The sequence below is a fragment of the Melitaea cinxia genome, chromosome 8, assembly GCF_905220565.1.
Source record: "Melitaea cinxia chromosome 8, ilMelCinx1.1, whole genome shotgun sequence".
Classification (NCBI taxonomy): domain Eukaryota; kingdom Metazoa; phylum Arthropoda; class Insecta; order Lepidoptera; family Nymphalidae; genus Melitaea; species Melitaea cinxia.
The window spans coordinates 9,557,477-9,577,314 of NC_059401.1; the positions used below are offsets into that span (position 1 = coordinate 9,557,477).

The following is a 19,838-nucleotide window of genomic DNA, read 5'->3' on the forward strand; positions in this document are numbered from 1 at the left end:
AGCTTTGGCCACTATTGGGGGTTTTGGAGGTAGGGTCGGCAACAAGCTTGCGATGCTTCTGGTGTTGCCAGCGTCTATAGAATACAATGAACTGTAAGCTTGTTTGCCGACCTTGTTTTATAAAAAAAGTGTGAATTCAGCACTTAAGTGATAACACAGAACTAGTAAAATATTGTGAATAATGTGAATTATAAACAATTTTGATATGGCGAATAAAGTGAAAAAGAAAAAAAACTTTCTAAAGTTTAATACAAGCTGCAAAAAAATGTTGAATTGATTGTCCACCGTTGAAAAATTGTTGGACGTTGGCATTGTTTGTAAACTTCACCGAGTCCATCCAACTTTCCTCATTACGCTGATCGGCGCTGTCGAAATTATCACAATATTTCAAGCATGTATCATAAACAATCAGCGTATTTTTATTTAAAGGTATGAATAAATCCTTTCAAAAATTCAGACATTCTCCAATAATTGGAAGGAACAGTTTATTTACCAGTTACGATAACATTCATCCGAAAATATTTATTAAAGAAACTTTCTTCATTTTAGCAATAAGATAAAGTTTTTTCAATATTTTTGAAAGGGTTTTTTGAAGATACAAAAACTGAAGGAAAGATGTGAGTGTAAACTGTTAAGAAATAATATGAATATATAGAATGTGGGTAACACAAAAATAAAATCTTAGATATTAGAAATAATATTTATAAAAAATCAAGGTATTAAAATGATTGACTGTTGAATAACAATTTCGAATACTTGAAATTTTTTTTCTAAGTACCTACTCAAAAACCTTACCATTTAAATTTATAGATAGATATTTTTTTTCATTCTGTTTATTCTACATCGAAAAGAAGAAGTTTATTCAGATTGGTAATCAATTTTACAACAAACAAAAAACCTAAATTTGTTTCAAAAGGTAAAGCATTAAACATCCCAGACTCGGTAAAACAAAGTGGAATAAATTAAAAGTGATTGTAAAATGTCACTTAAATACAATTTGATGCTCGTTAGAAGGGTCGTCGAAAGCGAATCTTGAAAACGAACTTTTCCCTCCGCGCCAAGAGCGGATATAATGCAGAAAGAGTTTTGGAAATTGAAAATTGTGCCGCGGAATATAACCCCATTACTGAGGAAATGAGCTACGTGAGTATGTTTTACAATTTTTTCTCCATACACTCGAATTGCGAAGCTGAATGGCGAAAAATATCACCTGAGAGTTAGGTAACTATATTACAAAATAACGAAACAGTTTATATTCTGATAAATATACTTAGCATATTTTTATCAACCCATCGAAAATTATAAATCGTGTCATATGTATTAATAGATACTGACTATTATAATACTAATATAAACGAGTTCCTGTTATATAAATCAAAGAGAATAAGAAAATATTATGAAAGGTTTTGTTGGGATTGATAATAATTAACTTCTAACAACAAAGAAGTGGATCTAATAATCGTTATTCGATTTATGTGTTAGACTACCATACGAAATGGTAACAGAATAGTCTTTTATTTGTAATCAAACAATTTTTATTCTGTACTTATAATTATCGAATATACCTACATATATGTGTGTATATATTTTTAGCTCTGTGTATTTGTAGCTAATGGGTACTAGAAATATGTAGACTTCTATGTAAATTCTAATATAGACATCTCTATACACTAAATTTCTATCCTGTTCGCCATTTAATATTCTTCATGTCGTATTCATCATTAAAGCAAGTTACAAGTTTACGCCAAAAATAACGTGAACTCATGTGTTTTACCCATAGTCACTACGCTGGGCAGGCGGGTTGGTGACCGCAGGGCTGGCTTTGTCGCACCTAAGACGCTGCTGCCCGTCTTCGGCCTGTGTATTTCAAAGCCAGCAGTCGGGTGGCTATCCCGCCACCGGTCGGCTTTTTAAGTTCCAAGGTGGTAGCGGAACCATGTTATCCCCCAGTCGCCTCTTACGACACCCACGGGAAGAGAGGGGGTGGCCATATTCTTTAGTACCGTAGCCACACTGTACATGTCGTATTATAACTTTAAAATTTAAAATCTTTATCTATATTGTTTTAAATAATTCTAATAGACAATATTGTGTAAGAAATAGCTTTTATCTAAACGACTTCAAAAAAAGGAGGAGATTACTCAATTCGGCAAATATATATATTAATGTATGTTCGAGGATAACTTCGTCGATTCTTTTTTTTTCGATGATTCTTTTTTTGTTGGAAAGGGAATGTCCCTGGTGTGGTACCATGATAAGGAAATCAGGATCTGATGATGGGATCCCAGAGAAATCGAGGAAAACTCTCTAAAATCCGCATAACTTTTTACTGGATTTACCGATTTTGATGATTTTCAAGTTAATCGAAAGCTGGTGTTTATCATGTGGCAACATTTAAATTTCATTGAGATCTGAGTACAACTTTTGGAGTAATCTTTGATAATGCGGGGGTGGCTATATTCTTTAGTACCGTAGCCACACAGTACATATATAATCTTTGATAATGCGTATTTACTTGACTATTTTTTCATCTACCTACGTTGTATTACTTGTCGATATGATTGAAGTCGGTTTTTTTTTCGTTTGCTTGCAAACACAATTATTTTTACTGTGAAATATTCTTCGAAATATAAAATGTCCTACAAAACAAAAGACAAAAATAAGAGACTAATTTAGAAATAAATGTTATGTGATTTTCAATGTAGCAATAAATTTCCTTTTAGAACAACTTCAACGTAATAAGTATGTACACAGCGAAATCCAAAATAAATCAGAAGCGCGCGGAACGGCGGCTGGAATTCTAGCAGCGTGTCTAAATTGAGTTGCAGTTTCAATTCTCCGGGAGAAAATACCTCGGCCTACTATTTACGGTTGGAAGCAATAAGATGATAAATGTTTTTTTTATGTTCTTTTTTAATATCAACTAAAAGCTTTAAATTCACAAAATAAATAAATATTTAAAAATATGAATTTGAATTAGAAACGGTTGAGGAATTAGAATCCACAAACATTAACAAAATCTTGAATAAAGTAAAAAAGTAAACAAACGTTTATAAAGTTTAATAGATTTTGATTTTACGTAATCATGTTGTAACTTACATAATTACATGGGGCAAGTATGCTAGTTGGGTAAATATACGCAAACCAGATATCTAGGAAATAGTAAATAACTACAGAACCCGATACCCTTCCCCTTGTGCCCTGTGCTATTCGATATGAGGTGCCCGTATGTTGCGAGTCACCAGTCCACACATTTTGATTTTTGAGCCCGTGAAGATTTTGTACTTTTTCATATAATCTTTTATAAACCAATATCCTTCTTGAAAATAAGCTCTATATCATTGGCTATTAATTTTAATACACTTTATCTGGAGTCAACGTTTTATCGCTCAGATGACATAACAATACACCGATATGATGGTTTGGGGTAACTAGGCGCATACACACGCGTAACGAATCTCCAGTAAAGTCAACTAGCTTATCAAAAGAGATCGACACCTCATTATTAGAAGCAATTAATGACGTAGGTAACAATGGTCAACCCATGGTGTAGTGCCCCCAATATATTCTGCACCTTCTGACAAGTACCATTGTCGACCATTCAACCATTTCCAAACGCTAAGCTAGTTTGAAGGCAGACGAAAAATGACAAGTAGTATATTATTGCTTCTGAAAGCCAAGTCTAACCCGAGTTAGACTAGGCAATTTAATGTCTCAAATAATCAATACAATATCTCTAGATAGTTCATAATTACCTCAATTCGAGTATGCATACACTTACCCATTGTAATGCGCACACTTACCCCCATATTGCGGTAAGTATAAGCATTTTGATTACTCTAGTCAACATTATTTTTTAAAGATGTGTTCCATAAATAAAGGTTGTTGTGCTTATTATTTTGTTATTTTATAAATACACTAACTGATTAGCCTTGTTTTGTTGCTCGTAGTGTTATGTGATATAGCTCTCTCTCTCTAGAATTGGCCCCTTATGTCTGAGGATCGTGGTCAATATCAAGGTTTCACCTGGTGCGGATGGTTCGTCTCCACCGGTTCCTGTACAGCGAGTCTTTTACGAGAGTGTAGAGATTGGTCGCCAAGTCTTTTATCAGTCCATCTTGCTGGTGAAGGGCCGTGCGATTTTTGCTCTCAGTATTCGCTACGACAATCGGCTTTTCCAGATTTTCGTTGTTTCTGCAAATTTTGTGTCTGAATTAGGAGAGAATGCGTTGTTGGCACATGCGTTGTTGTATAGCATATGTTTTTTTTTGTTTGGTAAACTAATAACGAACTGTGTAAGTGTACAAAAATATTTTTTTTTCGAACTAGTAGTCCTTGAGATCGGCGCGGTCAAAGAAACAAACAAACATTATCTTCAGTTTTATGTCGTAACAAAAAAAGCTGTACCATAATATACAAATGAAAATCAATAATTTGTTTATTCAAATAAACTTTAAAAGCTTTTGGAATCGACAGTTTACGAAATTAAACTAAAATACTAAATAATAATCAAAATAACAAGCACACGGAATAAAATCTTGTAGTCCATAAAATCCTATTTCCTCGCGGGCATTTAAGCTCGAAGTAAAGCGGGTTCTTCCAGTCAGAGATCTAAAGTAATACGAAAACCTCACTATCTAAAATACTCCCAACATTTTAGACAGTATTGCGGGAAAGTTGATAAAGCTAAAAGTTTAGCATCGTTTTATGTCAGTCACTTAATTTTGCGCACGAAAAATAGTAAAATTTCTTGTTAAAAGATAAGAACCAATGTCAATATAACATAATACAAAATACTCGTATTATTTAAGCAGTAATTGTAAGTAGTAAGTCAGAAATAAATAATAATAATAAAGCTATTTATTCATAGGCCAAAATAAACTGTACTTAAACGACAATTTGTAGCTTCTATTTAGATTAAAAGTTTATAATTCTATTGAAATGAAAAATTTGCAGTGCCCTTGCAGGGTTCCTGTTTGATTTTAAACGTTGTAATGTTACAATACGTATATAAGACCGTTGTATACAATAAGAGTAGCAAATAAATAAATTGAAATAAAATACATATAATATAGTTATATTCGATACAGTAGTTAAGCTAATATTGACTGGGCGTTATTGAATAATTATTAAGCTGATAACGCCGAGCTATCAAACGAAACTCATAAAACGGTGTTCATCGACACACTCGACACGAATGTGCAAATTACTCAAATTAAAAACAAAAATTGCAAAAAGAACACTTCCTTAAAACACAGTCACCTCTCCTAGCTACATTTTCTTATACCTAATATTTTCGTACCATTTAAATAAGTATTAAAAAACAATACAATAATATTTGTCATAGAAAAAATAAACAAGAATATTTTATATCAAGTTACAGTTTGTCAGCTAAGGTAATACTTAAAATAATTGTTGCCCATCGATACATGCATACGAAATTATAAAAACATCTCTGGCAACAAATTATTGAATCATAATAATCATTGGTTGTGCTTCCATGCGAAATTGTAAACAAAGTAAACATTGCAATGGAGAGGGCTTAATTTATCATTTAATATCAACGTGATTGTAACATAAAAGACATTATTTTGTAGTCTGTTTGTTATATAACTATTATATGTACATAATTGTATGCTTAAATATTTTAAGTATGTTTAACGTCCCAAATAGTTACTTGATCTATGTTTAGAACTAAAATTGTATTTACTTATTTTTAATACAATGAAAGTATTTTTTTTTTCTAAAATTATTTTATTTATTCCTATTTTATCTTTTCGATTTACCCAATACGTGCTTTTTGATAAGCTTCCCAAGGATGTTTATACCTAAAACATTTTATGGCAGCCCAATTCCTCCCAACCTACTCTTGTGGTTTTTGTACGCCATCGTAATCCAAAGTACAAAGTAAATTAAAATACGATTTTGGAACTTATTAACTATGAAAAAAAATGTCTAATTTAATCTGCATCTTACTTAGTATTGTGGATAAACATATTATCAATTTTTAATGAATAAATAAGATCTGTTTAATTCTTTCTTCCTATTTTAGGAAAGAAGAATAATAATCGTAACATTTAGTGCAACATAGATAAGGTTAATTTTCAACGAACATATGTGCAGTATTTCTACCCTAACTACGTTGAGCACTATGTCGAATAATAATTGTGTTTGCTCGCAAACGAAAAAAAAACCGACTTCAGTTACATCGAAGAGTAATACAACGTAGATCGACGAAAAAATAGTAATACTTTGTTCGTATTCCATATAACGCGACATTATAAAATTGTAGAATTATATAATGTTCTACTGTTATTTCTAACATTTTGTTAGCGATTGTAGGCAGAAATTTCATAAAAGGCCCGTCGTCGATTCGCGCGAAGCGCTGACATCGCTTAATACGGCGGGTTTTTTAGTTGAAGCGGATTTATATTGAATTACGGTTTATGTCTTTTTTATTAAAAATATGTAATGTTCATGTTTTCACACAGCTCCGATGCACGACTGGAGTTTACCCCTTCAGATCAACTGTCTAAATAGGCACAAAAAGGCTTACTAGTCTAAGAAATATATTATTACTATATCAAATTGTAAATAAATGAATGCAATAACGCCACCTATCGGAACCTAATTGCGTTATTAGAAAACGTCTGAACGCCATCTCTAACAAGGTCATTCGTTCAGTAGATTTTACTGTTCAATTTTTTCATTCCGGGGCCTTAAATGAAAATCGATTCTTAAGGAGAAAACTCCAAAAACAGTCAAGTAAATACGCCATATCAGATATAGCTCAAAAAGTTCGAGTCAAATCTCAATTATATTTAAATGGGACCACATGACAAGCACCACCTATCGATTAAAAAAAGAATCATCGATATCGGTCCACCCAGTAAAATAGTAATGAGGTTAATATAACGTTGGTCGACGTAAAATAGCCAAGTAAATACCCAGTATTAGCGATAACTCAAAAATTAAAAGCTCAAATATATTTATAACGAATAAACTGCTACTCTCTACTCTAGTGGAATATTGTAATTTGATCGATAGTGAACGAAGTAATTTCATTACATTTTGATAGATGGCGTTGTGGCAAAGTATTGAACATGACCACAGTCGTCTTAACATCGTCATGTAAATACGTGTCATCAAAGATTACTCAAAAATTGCTCATTATATCTCAATCATATTTAAAACGGACGACATGACAAGTATTAGCTTTTGATTTATACAAAAAAGATCAAAATCAGTGCACCCAGTAAAAAGATATAACGTATAATACAACGTAGGGTGACGAAAAAACCGTCAAGTAAATACGCAATATTAGATATAACTCACAAATTACGAATCAAATCTCAATTAAATTTGAATGGGACCACGTGACGAATAGTAGCTTTTAATTTATATAAGAAACGTCAAAATCGGTGCACCCAGTAAAAAGTTATGAGGTATAATACAACGTAAGGTGACGAAAATAATGTCAAGTAAATACGCGTTATCAAAGATTAATCAAAAAGTAGTTATCAGATCTCGATAAAATTTATATGTGACCACATGATAAACATCAGCTTTCGATTAAAGTAAAAATTATCAAAATCGATACACCTAGTAAAAAGTTATTGCGGATTTTCAAGAGTTTCTCTCGATTTCTTTGGGATCCCATTATCAGATCCTGGTTTCCTTATCATGGTACCAAACTAGGGATATCCCCTTTCCAACAAAAAAAGAATTATCAAAATCGGTACACCCAGTAGAAAGTTATGTGGTATAATACAACGTAGGTCGACGAAAAAAGCGTCAAGTAAAAACGCATTATTAGATATAATTAGAAAAGTAGTTGTTAGATCTCAAATAAATTTAAATGGGACCAATCGGCACACATCACCTTTCGATTAAAACAAAATTTGTCGAAATCGGTCTACCTGGTCAAAAGTTCTGATGTAACATACATAAAAAAAAAAAAAAAAAAAAAAAAAAAATACAGTCGAATTGAGAACCTCCTCCTTTTTTGGAAGTCGGTTAAAAAAATGGCTTTTGAAACTCGGCAGACACGAACTGTATTCGGAATGGATATGGTCTCGGAGGACCGCTGTTAGTTCAAATCATAAGAAGAAGAACAAAAGGTTCACTTTTAGCATTTTTATGAACTCAAAAACCCTATCGACGGATAATACTAAAATTTTGAGAACGTGCCTTATGAAAATCACAATTTCAGTTCATAATCCCAATAACTTACACAATTCAATCAGTACTTAACACGTTGGACGCCATGACGGACACCGTATGTCCGACAGCATACTTTCGCCTGGGGCCACACCAATAAATCGAGAATCGTCAAAAAATTGTTAAGGTGTTTTTCTGCAAATATTGTCAGCGAAAACCTCAAAAATAATGGGCGACTGACGGAAACAGTTATTTACCCATTATTTTCCAAGATCTCAAGTGGCAGACACCAGCTATAACATTTTTGGAAACAATTTGTTAAAAAGCCTATAAATTCAAAGTGTTTTCGATTTTTTTTTTGTGCTATGTGGCCTTATTGCACTGTGAGGCCGCGCGGGTCACTTGCCTTAGTAAAAATAGTCGAAACACTGTCTGTCGGCTCCCTAGAGGCTTCTGAAGTGATCGAGGGCATGCGGACACATGGTGTCCGACACGGCCTCTTGGACCCAATATAATGGCAGTCACATGGTGTCCGTCGCGGCCCACTGGACTAAACATGGTTTTTGGTCTGGCGTTCAACGTGTTAAGGATGAAAATTAGGACAAAAACTTATGAAATTTAATTTTGAATCAATATATGTATACATTTTACTGCCCCACCTACTGTACAACAATATAGCCCATTATCCTAGCCCCATGTATCGTATGTAAGAATATCACTTTTCCGTATCGACCAAATACAAATTAGTTAATATTATGAATTCATTTACAGTTTCATATTTCGTCAACTAAATGCAAAAATTGATCAAATATCTTAAAAAGCCTTCATTTCGTGGCTCGTTGTTTATTTCAATAAAACAAATGAAGTACGCCTCTGCTCGCCATTATAGAATTGCAGACCGAGATAATCACAGAATGGCAGAGTTAAACCAACTCGACTCGGAATTTCTTATACCATATTTAACTATATTAAATTATTTCAAATATACAGGGATTAATATTTTTGATGAAAATAATTTTATTATTTATAAGTTTAAAAAAAGCATGTATATCATGTTCTTTCTTTTTCTTTGTAACGCGGTAAGTCATTGGCAATATGTGGTACAAAAAATCGTAACCAACGCAGACTTACTTGAACTAGCGGTTGATTTATCTTATTGCTTTAATTGTATCGAAGGTAAGTTAATTTATGTTAATATTAAATTATTTATACGAACACCAACATTGGAGTTGAAGTTATATTACCTATCAGTATAGACAATAAGGCTGATAAATATTTTTTGTTTTTGTACGTTATTTCAGTCAGATTGACTAAGAATTTGTTTGTCTTAGAAAGCCTATTTATAAGGAATGTTTGTTTCTATAAAATAATATGCCGCGCCATATAACTGAACATTATGAACTTAATGCTTTATGGTTTTTACAGTATGCGCGTACCGTACCTTAAAAAGTAGTTAAATACCTTAAGTTTTGTTACTATTTACAAAAAAAATACAATTCGTTCCGTCATATCGTATCATATATATATCGTAGTATATCGTTTCATCCCCACAGCTGATACCGTTGATGTCTGTGCCATTCAGTATGGACTTTCTATTTATACACAACCGATATATATGTAACAGATTTCGTCATATTTTTAGCCTGCGCCACGGCAATTTATAAAATATTTTTTTGTCTTAAAAATAATTTAATACCTAAAGCTTATTATTCGGTAGGTAAGGTTATGTTAATGATAAAGATGTGTGGATTGGTGGCGCTGCATTTCACGCAAGACGATTTATAGACATATGACGATTTTTTTATTTTATATTAAAAAAATAGAACCTAGTTTAATTATATTTTTTGCGTCATAAAATCAAAAATCAATATATGTCAGATCTAATAATCAGTCAGTCACAGGATTGTAAATCTGTGGGCGGTATTCATTCGATTAAGGTATTAGATCATTTTATGTATATAGGTTGTTTCTTATGTTACCGACAAAGTTTACAGTCCAGCATTTTACAGAATACTTATAGAATATACACTATTTTATGCAAAGTGAAATAAAAATTCTTTACATTATAAGCTAAAATTATGATAATTTTAATCACATTGAATATAGTATTTTTTTTTATTCGTATTAAAAGACAAAGATCTTATATTTCTTACTTTACCTGACTTCCACTCGCCGTTCTATACGTTCCCTTGGCAATGCGCATAATAACAAATAAGAAATATATATAATGTCTATGTATTCTCTAGAACGCCTGAACGATATACTTTGAATTACTTATAACATTTACAAATTTATTTTATTTTCCTATTAATCCGATATAAATCCCGAATAAAAATAAGAACATTATTATTTTTATTTCTGGAAAATTAAGACAGTTCCAGTTCCGTCTTACCTATTATTTTCATTGCTTTAAACATAACATTTGGAAAAGTTTTAATTATGTTCCTTAAAATATTAAAAGAGTATTTTGGTGTTCAATAATTTTTAGGTTTCTTAATATATTTAAATTTTTTTATCATCAAAAGACGAATTAAAAGTTATGTTATTAAACTTGGACAACAATGGCGCGATGAAAGCAGTTTGTCGGAGTATTGTATTAAAATGAAACGTGATCAAGTTAAACAGACCGACCGTTATACTTTCGGTAAGAATTGTCTTGCTCTATTTAATTATTTGCGTATAGACGCAACTTTTGATTTCAGGGTTCCAAAGTAACACAAAAAGAACTGTGTTTCACTCTTACTCAACTTTCTTTATGTGTATTGTAAACTTAGTTAAGATTTAAATATTGTAACTGATTTTTACGAAAAAAATGAGTGTGCTTTAGACCACACGACTGAAGCAAAACTTCTTCAGCAACAGACCTGCGCTATAGGCCCGTTCTGTATCTTAGATATACTATTCTATTAGAGAAAGAGAAAAAAAAATGTGTGCGCGCACCTCTCTCTCTTGCTCCGTCTGCCTCGTCCTATCACACTTTTCGTAATGCTCTCGTCACGCATTAAAATTTTAATTCAAAAATAATAAATAAAGTTATTATTTAGCAAAAAAACGTCTTTCTTCTATTCGACTGCTTACAGTCAAAGACTTATCTCTGTGTTACATTGATCTGGAGATTAAACGTATACGTGCTTACTTTTTTCTTCTTCATGAAAAGTAAACACATGATCGGCCTCTAAAGACAATTGTGTTGATCAAGCTTCATCAAAATTCCCGTTTACCTTAGAATTAAAAACATAAACATACTACTAATGTAAATTAGTTCGAACTTTCGAGCAAATCAAGTACAAAAAATTTGAAAATTCGAGAGTAATAAAGAAACAAATTTCATACACCAATATATTTGATTTTATTTTCATTAATTGGAATACTCTTTATATATCTCAAAATAAATAATTTTTCTTATATAAAATCTATATCTCTTAAATAATCGTGATAAAGTAAAATAATTTATTTATTTTCAGTGTATTGCACATTAACCAGAGTATATCTTCATTTTTATTTAGCAACTCCATTACTAACAATGTTAATCCAGAAATTTCTACTGAATTTCGAAGTAACATATACCACACCGCTGAAATTTACATTACCTTTTGATTATCAAAGCAATGTGGGTATATTTGTTGGTGTTTACTTGATGGATTACTCAATCAGTAAGTAACCTATATTACACAATTATATATGTGCATATATTATTAAAATTCAAATATGTTTATGTTGAATATAACTTGTCGATAGCTCCAAGGTTTATTAGTATTAACTAAATAATAACTTAACATAAGAAATTCAAAGTAACTTTTTGAATCACTAAAGATATTTTTTTTAATTATTTTCTGAGAAAAAAAGCTTAGCAGTTTTTTATTTATTAAGATTCTTATGTACTTCAAGTTATTGAGGTATGGCACGCCAGTATATATCGCTCAAAACCTAGAGCAGCACAGCTAAATAGCGCTGCTTTAAAGTAGTGTTGTGTTCCTGTGGTTTTTTCAACAATTTTTGTGTCTCAGATAATGACAGCTTATTCGTTTGGTATTTACAAAATGCATCAAAACTTGACGAATGAGCTAGTATTCAACTATCGATGTAAAATAAAATTTTGATAAAACCTTAACTTACTTGGATTTGAACGTACGTACAGTGACGAGTTTTTTTGTTATAACTGACCCCGTCTTTGGGGCTAGTTGTAACAGGCTTGGAGACAATTTTCAAAATATTGTTTAGCATTAGAAACTTTAGATATAATCAGACTTCAGGCTAAATCGCACTTAGGATTTTAAGTTTTATTCATAATTAAATAGGAAAATAATTAATTAAAACGTGTTTTTTCTTAATTACATCCATAAACTCCATAAAAGTTATACCAATATTCCGACTTTCAAAGTATTTTAACTTTTTAAATTAAAATGTTTTGATGCTTAATTTTTTTTATATCAGAATGATATCACTTTCATAAGATAAATTGGGTATTAAATTTCAAACTAAAATTATTATTTTATGTTGTGGTTATTATATTGTTGTTACTGCCTACCCCTGTTACAAATAGCCTAGATGGGTTTTTTGGACTTTACTCCTCAAGAATCGATTTTCATACAAGGTCCCCGGTATGAAAAAAATACGAGGAGTAAAATCTACTGAACGAATGATCTCGTTACGTTTCTCGTAACGCCATCTACTAGAACTCAATCAGAACTCAACATATTAACCCAATAGGGTTCCGATACATAACGTTATTTAGTACGTTTATTTACCGTTTGATATAGTATTAATCTTTTTCTCAGACTAGTAAACTTTTTTTCCCCCTTTAAACAGTCGATCTGAAGGAGTAAACTCCAGTCGTGCGTCGGAGCTGACACACACACTTTTTTTAATTATCAAAATACCGAAATTAATTCTCTCTAGTTAGTAGGTTTTTCTCAATTTAACAATTTTTATAAAAATAGTTTTTTTTTTTTTGTTGTTTTTAACTGTTTTTGATTAACTTTGTAACTCAATTCGATTTTTTATTTTCATTGTTTATTTTTGACTGGGTGGGCCGATTTCGTCTTTATTTATCGAAATGTGATGCGTGTCATGTTTTCCATGTCCATTTTAAAATTTAACTGAGATCTAACTAGTACTTTTCGAGTTACATCTAATAATCCGTATTTACTACTATGACTGATGATATGACTATTTTTTTCGTCGACTTATGTTATATATTATACCGCATAACCTTTCACTAGGTGTACCGATTTTAATGAGTTTTATTTTAAACACAAGTTGATGCTTGTCTTGTAGTCTCATTATAAATTTATTGAGATGGATACTTATTGAGTAATCTCTGATAACGTTTATTTACTTGACTATTTTTTTGTCCACCTACGTTGTAGTACATGTCGATGTAATTAAGGTCATTTTTTTTCGTTCGCAAGCAAACATAATAATATGTGTTAACCTGATAAATGAACAGTAAAAATGTTTAAAATTATTTTTGCTTGCCGCAATACACGCACAATCCATCGATATAATAGTAATATTTATATTGATTACTTTACAATTGTTTATTAATCTATATGTTACATTTTTCAGTCTTCTCTTTAGGATATTTAATAAACTGCAGCTTATTTATTACATCCGTAACTATGAGCCAATTGCGGACTTTATTTACGCTGCTACAAGAAGATTTCAAGGAAGTTATTAAATCAAAAGATGTAGACGTCAAATTGAAGCATATTATTAAGAGGCATTCTACGTTATCAAAGTAAGAATTCTAATATCTTATTTTCTCTGCCATTGTGTTTGATATTTTCAGGTCAAGGTTTTTATAAGAAGTAAATAAAAAATAAATAAGAAAATCGACATACAAATAAATGGCCTTTAGTACGCCGAATAAGCTAGTAAGACACAAATAAGTAATCTGAACGTATGAATATAAAAATAACAATAACAGAAAACGAAACCTATCCATAGTACTTTACATATTTTATTTTTGTTTACGGACGCTCTTCGGTTAAAAACACAACTAATTTACAGAAAACGTAATTACATAATTTATGATCTCGACGTTGAAAAGGTTATATTGCGGTGGATCCCGATAAATCGTTCGTATTTAAAACACCTATAATGGGTAAATGTACATTACCGCAAATTAAGCACTGAATAAAACGATAAAATTATTCTTCTGGGTCTATAAATTATGCATGCGTTTTTATACATGTTTAATCACTTTACCTCATTTTTACCTGACGCGTAACCGCTCAGCCACGACTTGCCTATTGTCCTCACATTAATTAATCCACTGTACGTAAATAATGTTATGCATAATTCATAGGCATTATTGTTAAAACTATTTGCTAGATGTTAAACAAACAATGCATAGGTTAAGTAATTTTTGTAGTATTGACTCCAATTTATTTTCAACCAACTTTTAAAAAGAAGGAGGTTATTAATTCAACTGTTTTTAGGATTCCATACCTCAAAAGGAAAAAACGGAACCCTTGTAGGGTCACTTTGTTGTCCGTCTGTCTGTCAAGACCAATTTTTTCAGGTACGCGTGGAGGTATTAAGCTGAATTTTATATCAAATACTCAGGTCTGGACCGATTTCCATGATTCTTTTTTGAATCGAAAAGTATTTTTTGAGTTATCTTTAATAATACATATTTACTTGACAAATTTTTCTTTGACCTTCGTTGTTATTATCACCTTGGTTTTTTTTTTCGTTTGCACGCTTTCACAATTATGTTAAACTATATTCTCATTTTTAGGCTTTTAAATGAGCTGGGCGATGCTTTCGGTGCTATTTTGGCTATTCATGTACTATTTTTATCAATTACAATTTGTTTCTATGGAATTGCTGCAAGAGTAAGTTTAGAAAAAGTGTTTTTTATAAAGATATGTAAGATATGTAGATATTTATGTATATGTAATAGAAGTTTATAGCTTTTACGAAAATACATTAACTGGACAAAAGGACAACCAACGCTACGCAACAAATGCTATGATGCGTGATTGATTGCGTAATAAAACTTTTAGTAGAGCCCTATTAAATGGGTGTTTTTAGCGAGATGTCGAAAGTTTAGCGAAATTTTTATTTAAATTATATGAATTTAAAAGAATGTATAGGTATAACCATATCTATATAAATAAAAATGAATGTTGCTAAGCGCATAACTCGAGAATGGCTCGGCGATTCGTCTAATTTGTTTTATGTATGTTCCTTAAGTCCCACGGAAGGTTTTAATTCAAAAAAAGTTACTATTAACTTTTGACAGAACCACATAGTATTTGTGTGGTCTGTGAATAGAACAAAGTCTGTCCGGGCAGCTAGTTAACAATAAAATTAGTTTTAAGGAGAAAATTGTACTCAAAATTGTTATGATGTTTTTTATTTTGTAAAAAAAGTGGATGCGTACAAATTATACATGTCAGAAGTGAGACTTCTTTGGCACACTAATTTTTAAGTCTTGTTTATATTTATACAAATCTAAAGCTTTTTTATTTGTGGACTACGAGAAAGCTTTTGACTCGGTCGATACCTGGGCTGTCCTGGACTCTCTGCGGAGATGTCATATCGACTGGCAATATATCGAGGTACTGAAATGTATGTACGATGCGGCGACGATGACCGTTCATGTCCAGGACCAGGGAACAAGACCTAGTTCTCTCCGGCGTAAGGTAAGACAGGGAGATGTAATATCACTGAAACTGTTTACCACTGCGCTAGAGGATGTCTTTAAGACCTTGGATTGGGGGGAACGAGGCACCAACGTCAACGGTGAATACACCTCTCACCTTCGTTTCGCTGACGATATCGTTATCTTTGCGGACACTCCCGACGTGTCGGTCTCTGTATGAACTTGGATAAAATGAAAGTAGAAGGATTATATTTACCTAGGACATACTATCCAACTAGACCGCAACAACTTCGAGAAGGGGGCCGATTGGAGGATTCGGTTGGGCTGGGCGGCCTTTGGCAGGCTTCGTCGAGTCTTTACTTCGAAGATTCCGCAATGCTTGAAGACAAAAGTCTTCGAGCAATGCGTCCTGCCTGTGTTAACATACGGAGCCGAGACGTGGACACTGATGAAGAGACTGGTCTACAAGTTTAGGGTCGCTCAACGTGCGATGGAATGTGTAAGAAGATTAGAAATGAGACTATCCGCGAGAGAATAAAAGTAACCGACATAGCCCACAGAATTAGCGAGTTGAAGTGGCAGTGGGCCGGTCATCTGTGCCGCAGGACCGATAGCAGTTGGAGCAGACGGGTCCTGGAGTGGAGACTGCGTCTTGGCAAACGCAGTGTGGGACGTCCTCCGGCCCGTTAGACCGACGATCTACGTAAGATTGCCGCTGTTGGCTGGATGAGGATTGCGGAAAACCGGGATGTCTGGCGCGAACTTGGGGAGGCCTATGTCCAGCAGTGGACTGCCAAAGGCTGAACTGACTGACTGACTGACTGAAAGCTTTAGATTTCCGTTCCAGTGCCATCGACAAAAACGTTGCAGTTTCATCAAAACGTTGCCGTTTCATCCGTAAAAATTTTACCCTCATGCGCCTTAAGAAGTTACACTTCAAAAATACAATTATTTTTAAGGCAATACTTCTATAATATTTAATAAAAGTAAATCATAGCTATAATATTTTCAGATTTACGGAAGACTAGAAGATTTGAAGAATTTTTTGGTATCTGTCCTAACAATAGTTAATATTTACCATTGCTGCAAACATGGTCAGCTTGTCACTGACTCGGTTAGTAATATTTTGTGTGTCTTATACTGCATGTTTAATGGTAAAGCAAAGTCCAAAGCAAGCAACAAAATACCCTGTTGATTAGTATATATCTATTATCTATACTCATATCATTAAGAGAAAATATTTTTTTATTGTTTTTTTATAATGAATAAAATCAAAAACCACTACACTATTTTAAATTTTTTTTGCAAATACATAGAATGATATATTCTATATATTATTATTATATTTTAACTTAATTTTAAATAAATAAATCGAATGTATGGTGAGTCATGTAATATGAAGTCATGTAATCTATCATTATAAGATTTAACGTTTATAGTATTTTTTTAAACAATATTGAATATTTTTATACGTTTACATTTTTAAGGCAATGGATATCGAAAAAGTAATATACAGCAGTGCTTGGGAGCAACTGTCGATAAAAAATAAGAAATTACTTCTACTAACAATGATGAGGTAAATACTTAAAAATTATATTTAACAACTAATCTGAAATTTGTAATGAAGCAAAATATAAATATACAGATTAAATTCAGACTTTACAATGTATAAAAGTAAAAATTGTTGAGTACATTAAAGAAAAAGCAAAAATAATAATCTGATTGCAAGTGTCTCGTGGTAGTAAACAAAGAGCTTAGTCTCAGCTTTTATGTAATAAATTAGTAATTGAATCTTCATACTCAGCGACCCTCATCAAAAGGGATCTGAAAGCACAAATCGCGATACCAGCAAAGCACCATAACATGTTTAGTATATATTTCATAGTACACGATTGAGGTTATGTTTAATATGACTAACTTGTATTATTACAACATATTCATTAACATTAGCGAAGCTGACAACTTGTCAAATCTCATTGCTAAGTTAAGAGCCATTTCACAATTTTACGCTCTGCAAGTTTAGGTAAATTTGGTCGCATCGCGCGAGTCGTACGAGCCGCGCGATCTTTGTGCTAGTAAATATAGTGTGACAACCAAAAGACCATCTTGATCATTTTCTAATGTATAATAAAAATTAATAACTATGGTATAAAATGTTTTTTACATAAATAATTTGTTAAAAATTTCAAGTATGTTATATAACAACAGTCAATAAATTTAAAATAAAAATAAAAAATTAATTTTATGAAACAAATCTTTTTAAATTGATTTAGTTTTTTTCAGTTTACGAATGAATCTAATATTTACGATATGAATAAAATAGCATTTTATGACATCAACACCGACAAACATATTAATTAACAAATAACAAGACAAACAGATTCAAATGCCTATTTGTATTGATAATGTGAGAAAAGAAAATTAAATTATACATTTGTTTACAGAAATTATTATTATATTATTTTACAGTCATTTTCGTAATATGTTTGTTTTATTTATATTTTATTACGAAAGTATCAAATGCGGTTTATCCGCTATAACAACAGGCGCTTGCCGCGTGTGAGCGAAAGAGACGGCTCCGCAGAATTTGGCGTGGACCTTACCTCTAAGAGCGCTAGCGCTCGACTAATTTACTGGGCTTGGTGCGTGGTAATATATACTATCTTTTTATTATTTAATATAAAATGTATTAAAAATGATTACATCTTTTAATTATTATTTTTTTTTGTATTCCTTAATGATGTAAGTTTACTTTGATGAAGATAGTTCGTAAAAATTTCTTAGTTTTCTAAGAGAAATATCGCTTTTAAAATTGTACTTATTTGGAAAATATTCGTAACTTTAATTTTTATTTATCGTTTAATAGAGATACAAATGGAATAAAAATCTGCGATAGTGCGCAACAAAATTATATTTCACATATTATGATATTTTTTAAAAATGGTTTCAACGTAGAGGTTATTGAAAAGTAGGACTTCAAAGTATACATTGCGACCGTTTACCCAGGGAGGAGGCTGATGAAAAGGTTAATAATTTTATACACATAATATAAATCAAAATTCTGATCTGACTATGGACTACAACAAAGGTTGCTCTATTATATTTCAAGAATATAAATTACATTATTGCATCCAACACTGAGATTAACGACGTCAAAATATTACAATTTCGCGGATTGTTACCGATTTTTGTGAAATGGTTCTTAATGTTTGGTGCTACAGATAGATGAAACATAAAACATGATCGCTTTTTTAAAATAAACAAAGGGTTTCATGTCGGTGTTCTATTACATTGTAATGTAGTTTTAACTACATCATATAAACATAACTCTCTCACTACTAGGCAAAACACTTTACTCGTAATTTCATATCATTCCATGCCCTTTCTCTTCCTTTATAGACCTTTAACTTAAAAAGTTTCTAATTTTTTACGCATTAACTTTTAGGTCACAGTGCGCTTCTTACATCACCTCTATGAAATTCATTGAAATATCTTTGAAAACTTTTGTAATGGTAAGTTAGTTGTTTCTTAACGTGTCATAAATAATTCACGATAGTGCGTAGGTGGAGATTATAATTATGAGTATCAAAATTTTATCGTCTGTTATATTTTTAGCTTGGCCCTCGAAATTATTATAGAAATAAATTATATTATATTCAAAATAACATTAATATATAATTATTATAAAATTAGAATATGCTGTATCTTAAATTTAATGGATTGTAAGGTTAAAAAAAATCTTAAACGATAACTTTCTTCTCATTGTTATTTACTGTAGTCTACTGATAAAGGCTATGTTCGTTATAAAATGTAATCTCGCAAGATTTTAGAAACAGGGGATATCTTGCTAAATTACAATTTCAGCATTACTGTACGTCTTTTAGAGTACTCTTTTTTATTCATATTTTATATTGAACGAGTAATTTTGCACTAAAATTTCCAGAAAACTTTATTTAAATACCATTATTCTAAAAGATAATAATAAAATATCAGTCAAATGTAGCATGAACGTTTTCATTTTAAAATAAAACACCACATTTTATAAAATCATTTGTATATCGTT

At 31.6% G+C, this 19,838-nt stretch overlaps 1 protein-coding gene across 1 annotated transcript in view; it reads left to right on the forward strand.

Annotated features, from left to right (window-relative positions):
* Nucleotides 1-17,637, forward strand: part of LOC123655997 (odorant receptor 85c-like) — a 32,267-nt gene extending 14,630 nt beyond the window's left edge. Inside the window, exons 2-8 of the mRNA XM_045591719.1 lie at nucleotides 10,649-10,804; nucleotides 11,625-11,813; nucleotides 13,729-13,900; nucleotides 14,906-15,002; nucleotides 16,788-16,889; nucleotides 17,263-17,351; nucleotides 17,580-17,637. Of these exons, the coding sequence (XP_045447675.1) occupies nucleotides 10,649-10,804; nucleotides 11,625-11,813; nucleotides 13,729-13,900; nucleotides 14,906-15,002; nucleotides 16,788-16,889; nucleotides 17,263-17,351; nucleotides 17,580-17,637 (863 nt within the window). The remainder of the gene's footprint in view (nucleotides 1-10,648; nucleotides 10,805-11,624; nucleotides 11,814-13,728; nucleotides 13,901-14,905; nucleotides 15,003-16,787; nucleotides 16,890-17,262; nucleotides 17,352-17,579) is intronic.
* The last annotated feature ends 2,201 nt before the right edge of the window (nucleotides 17,638-19,838 follow it).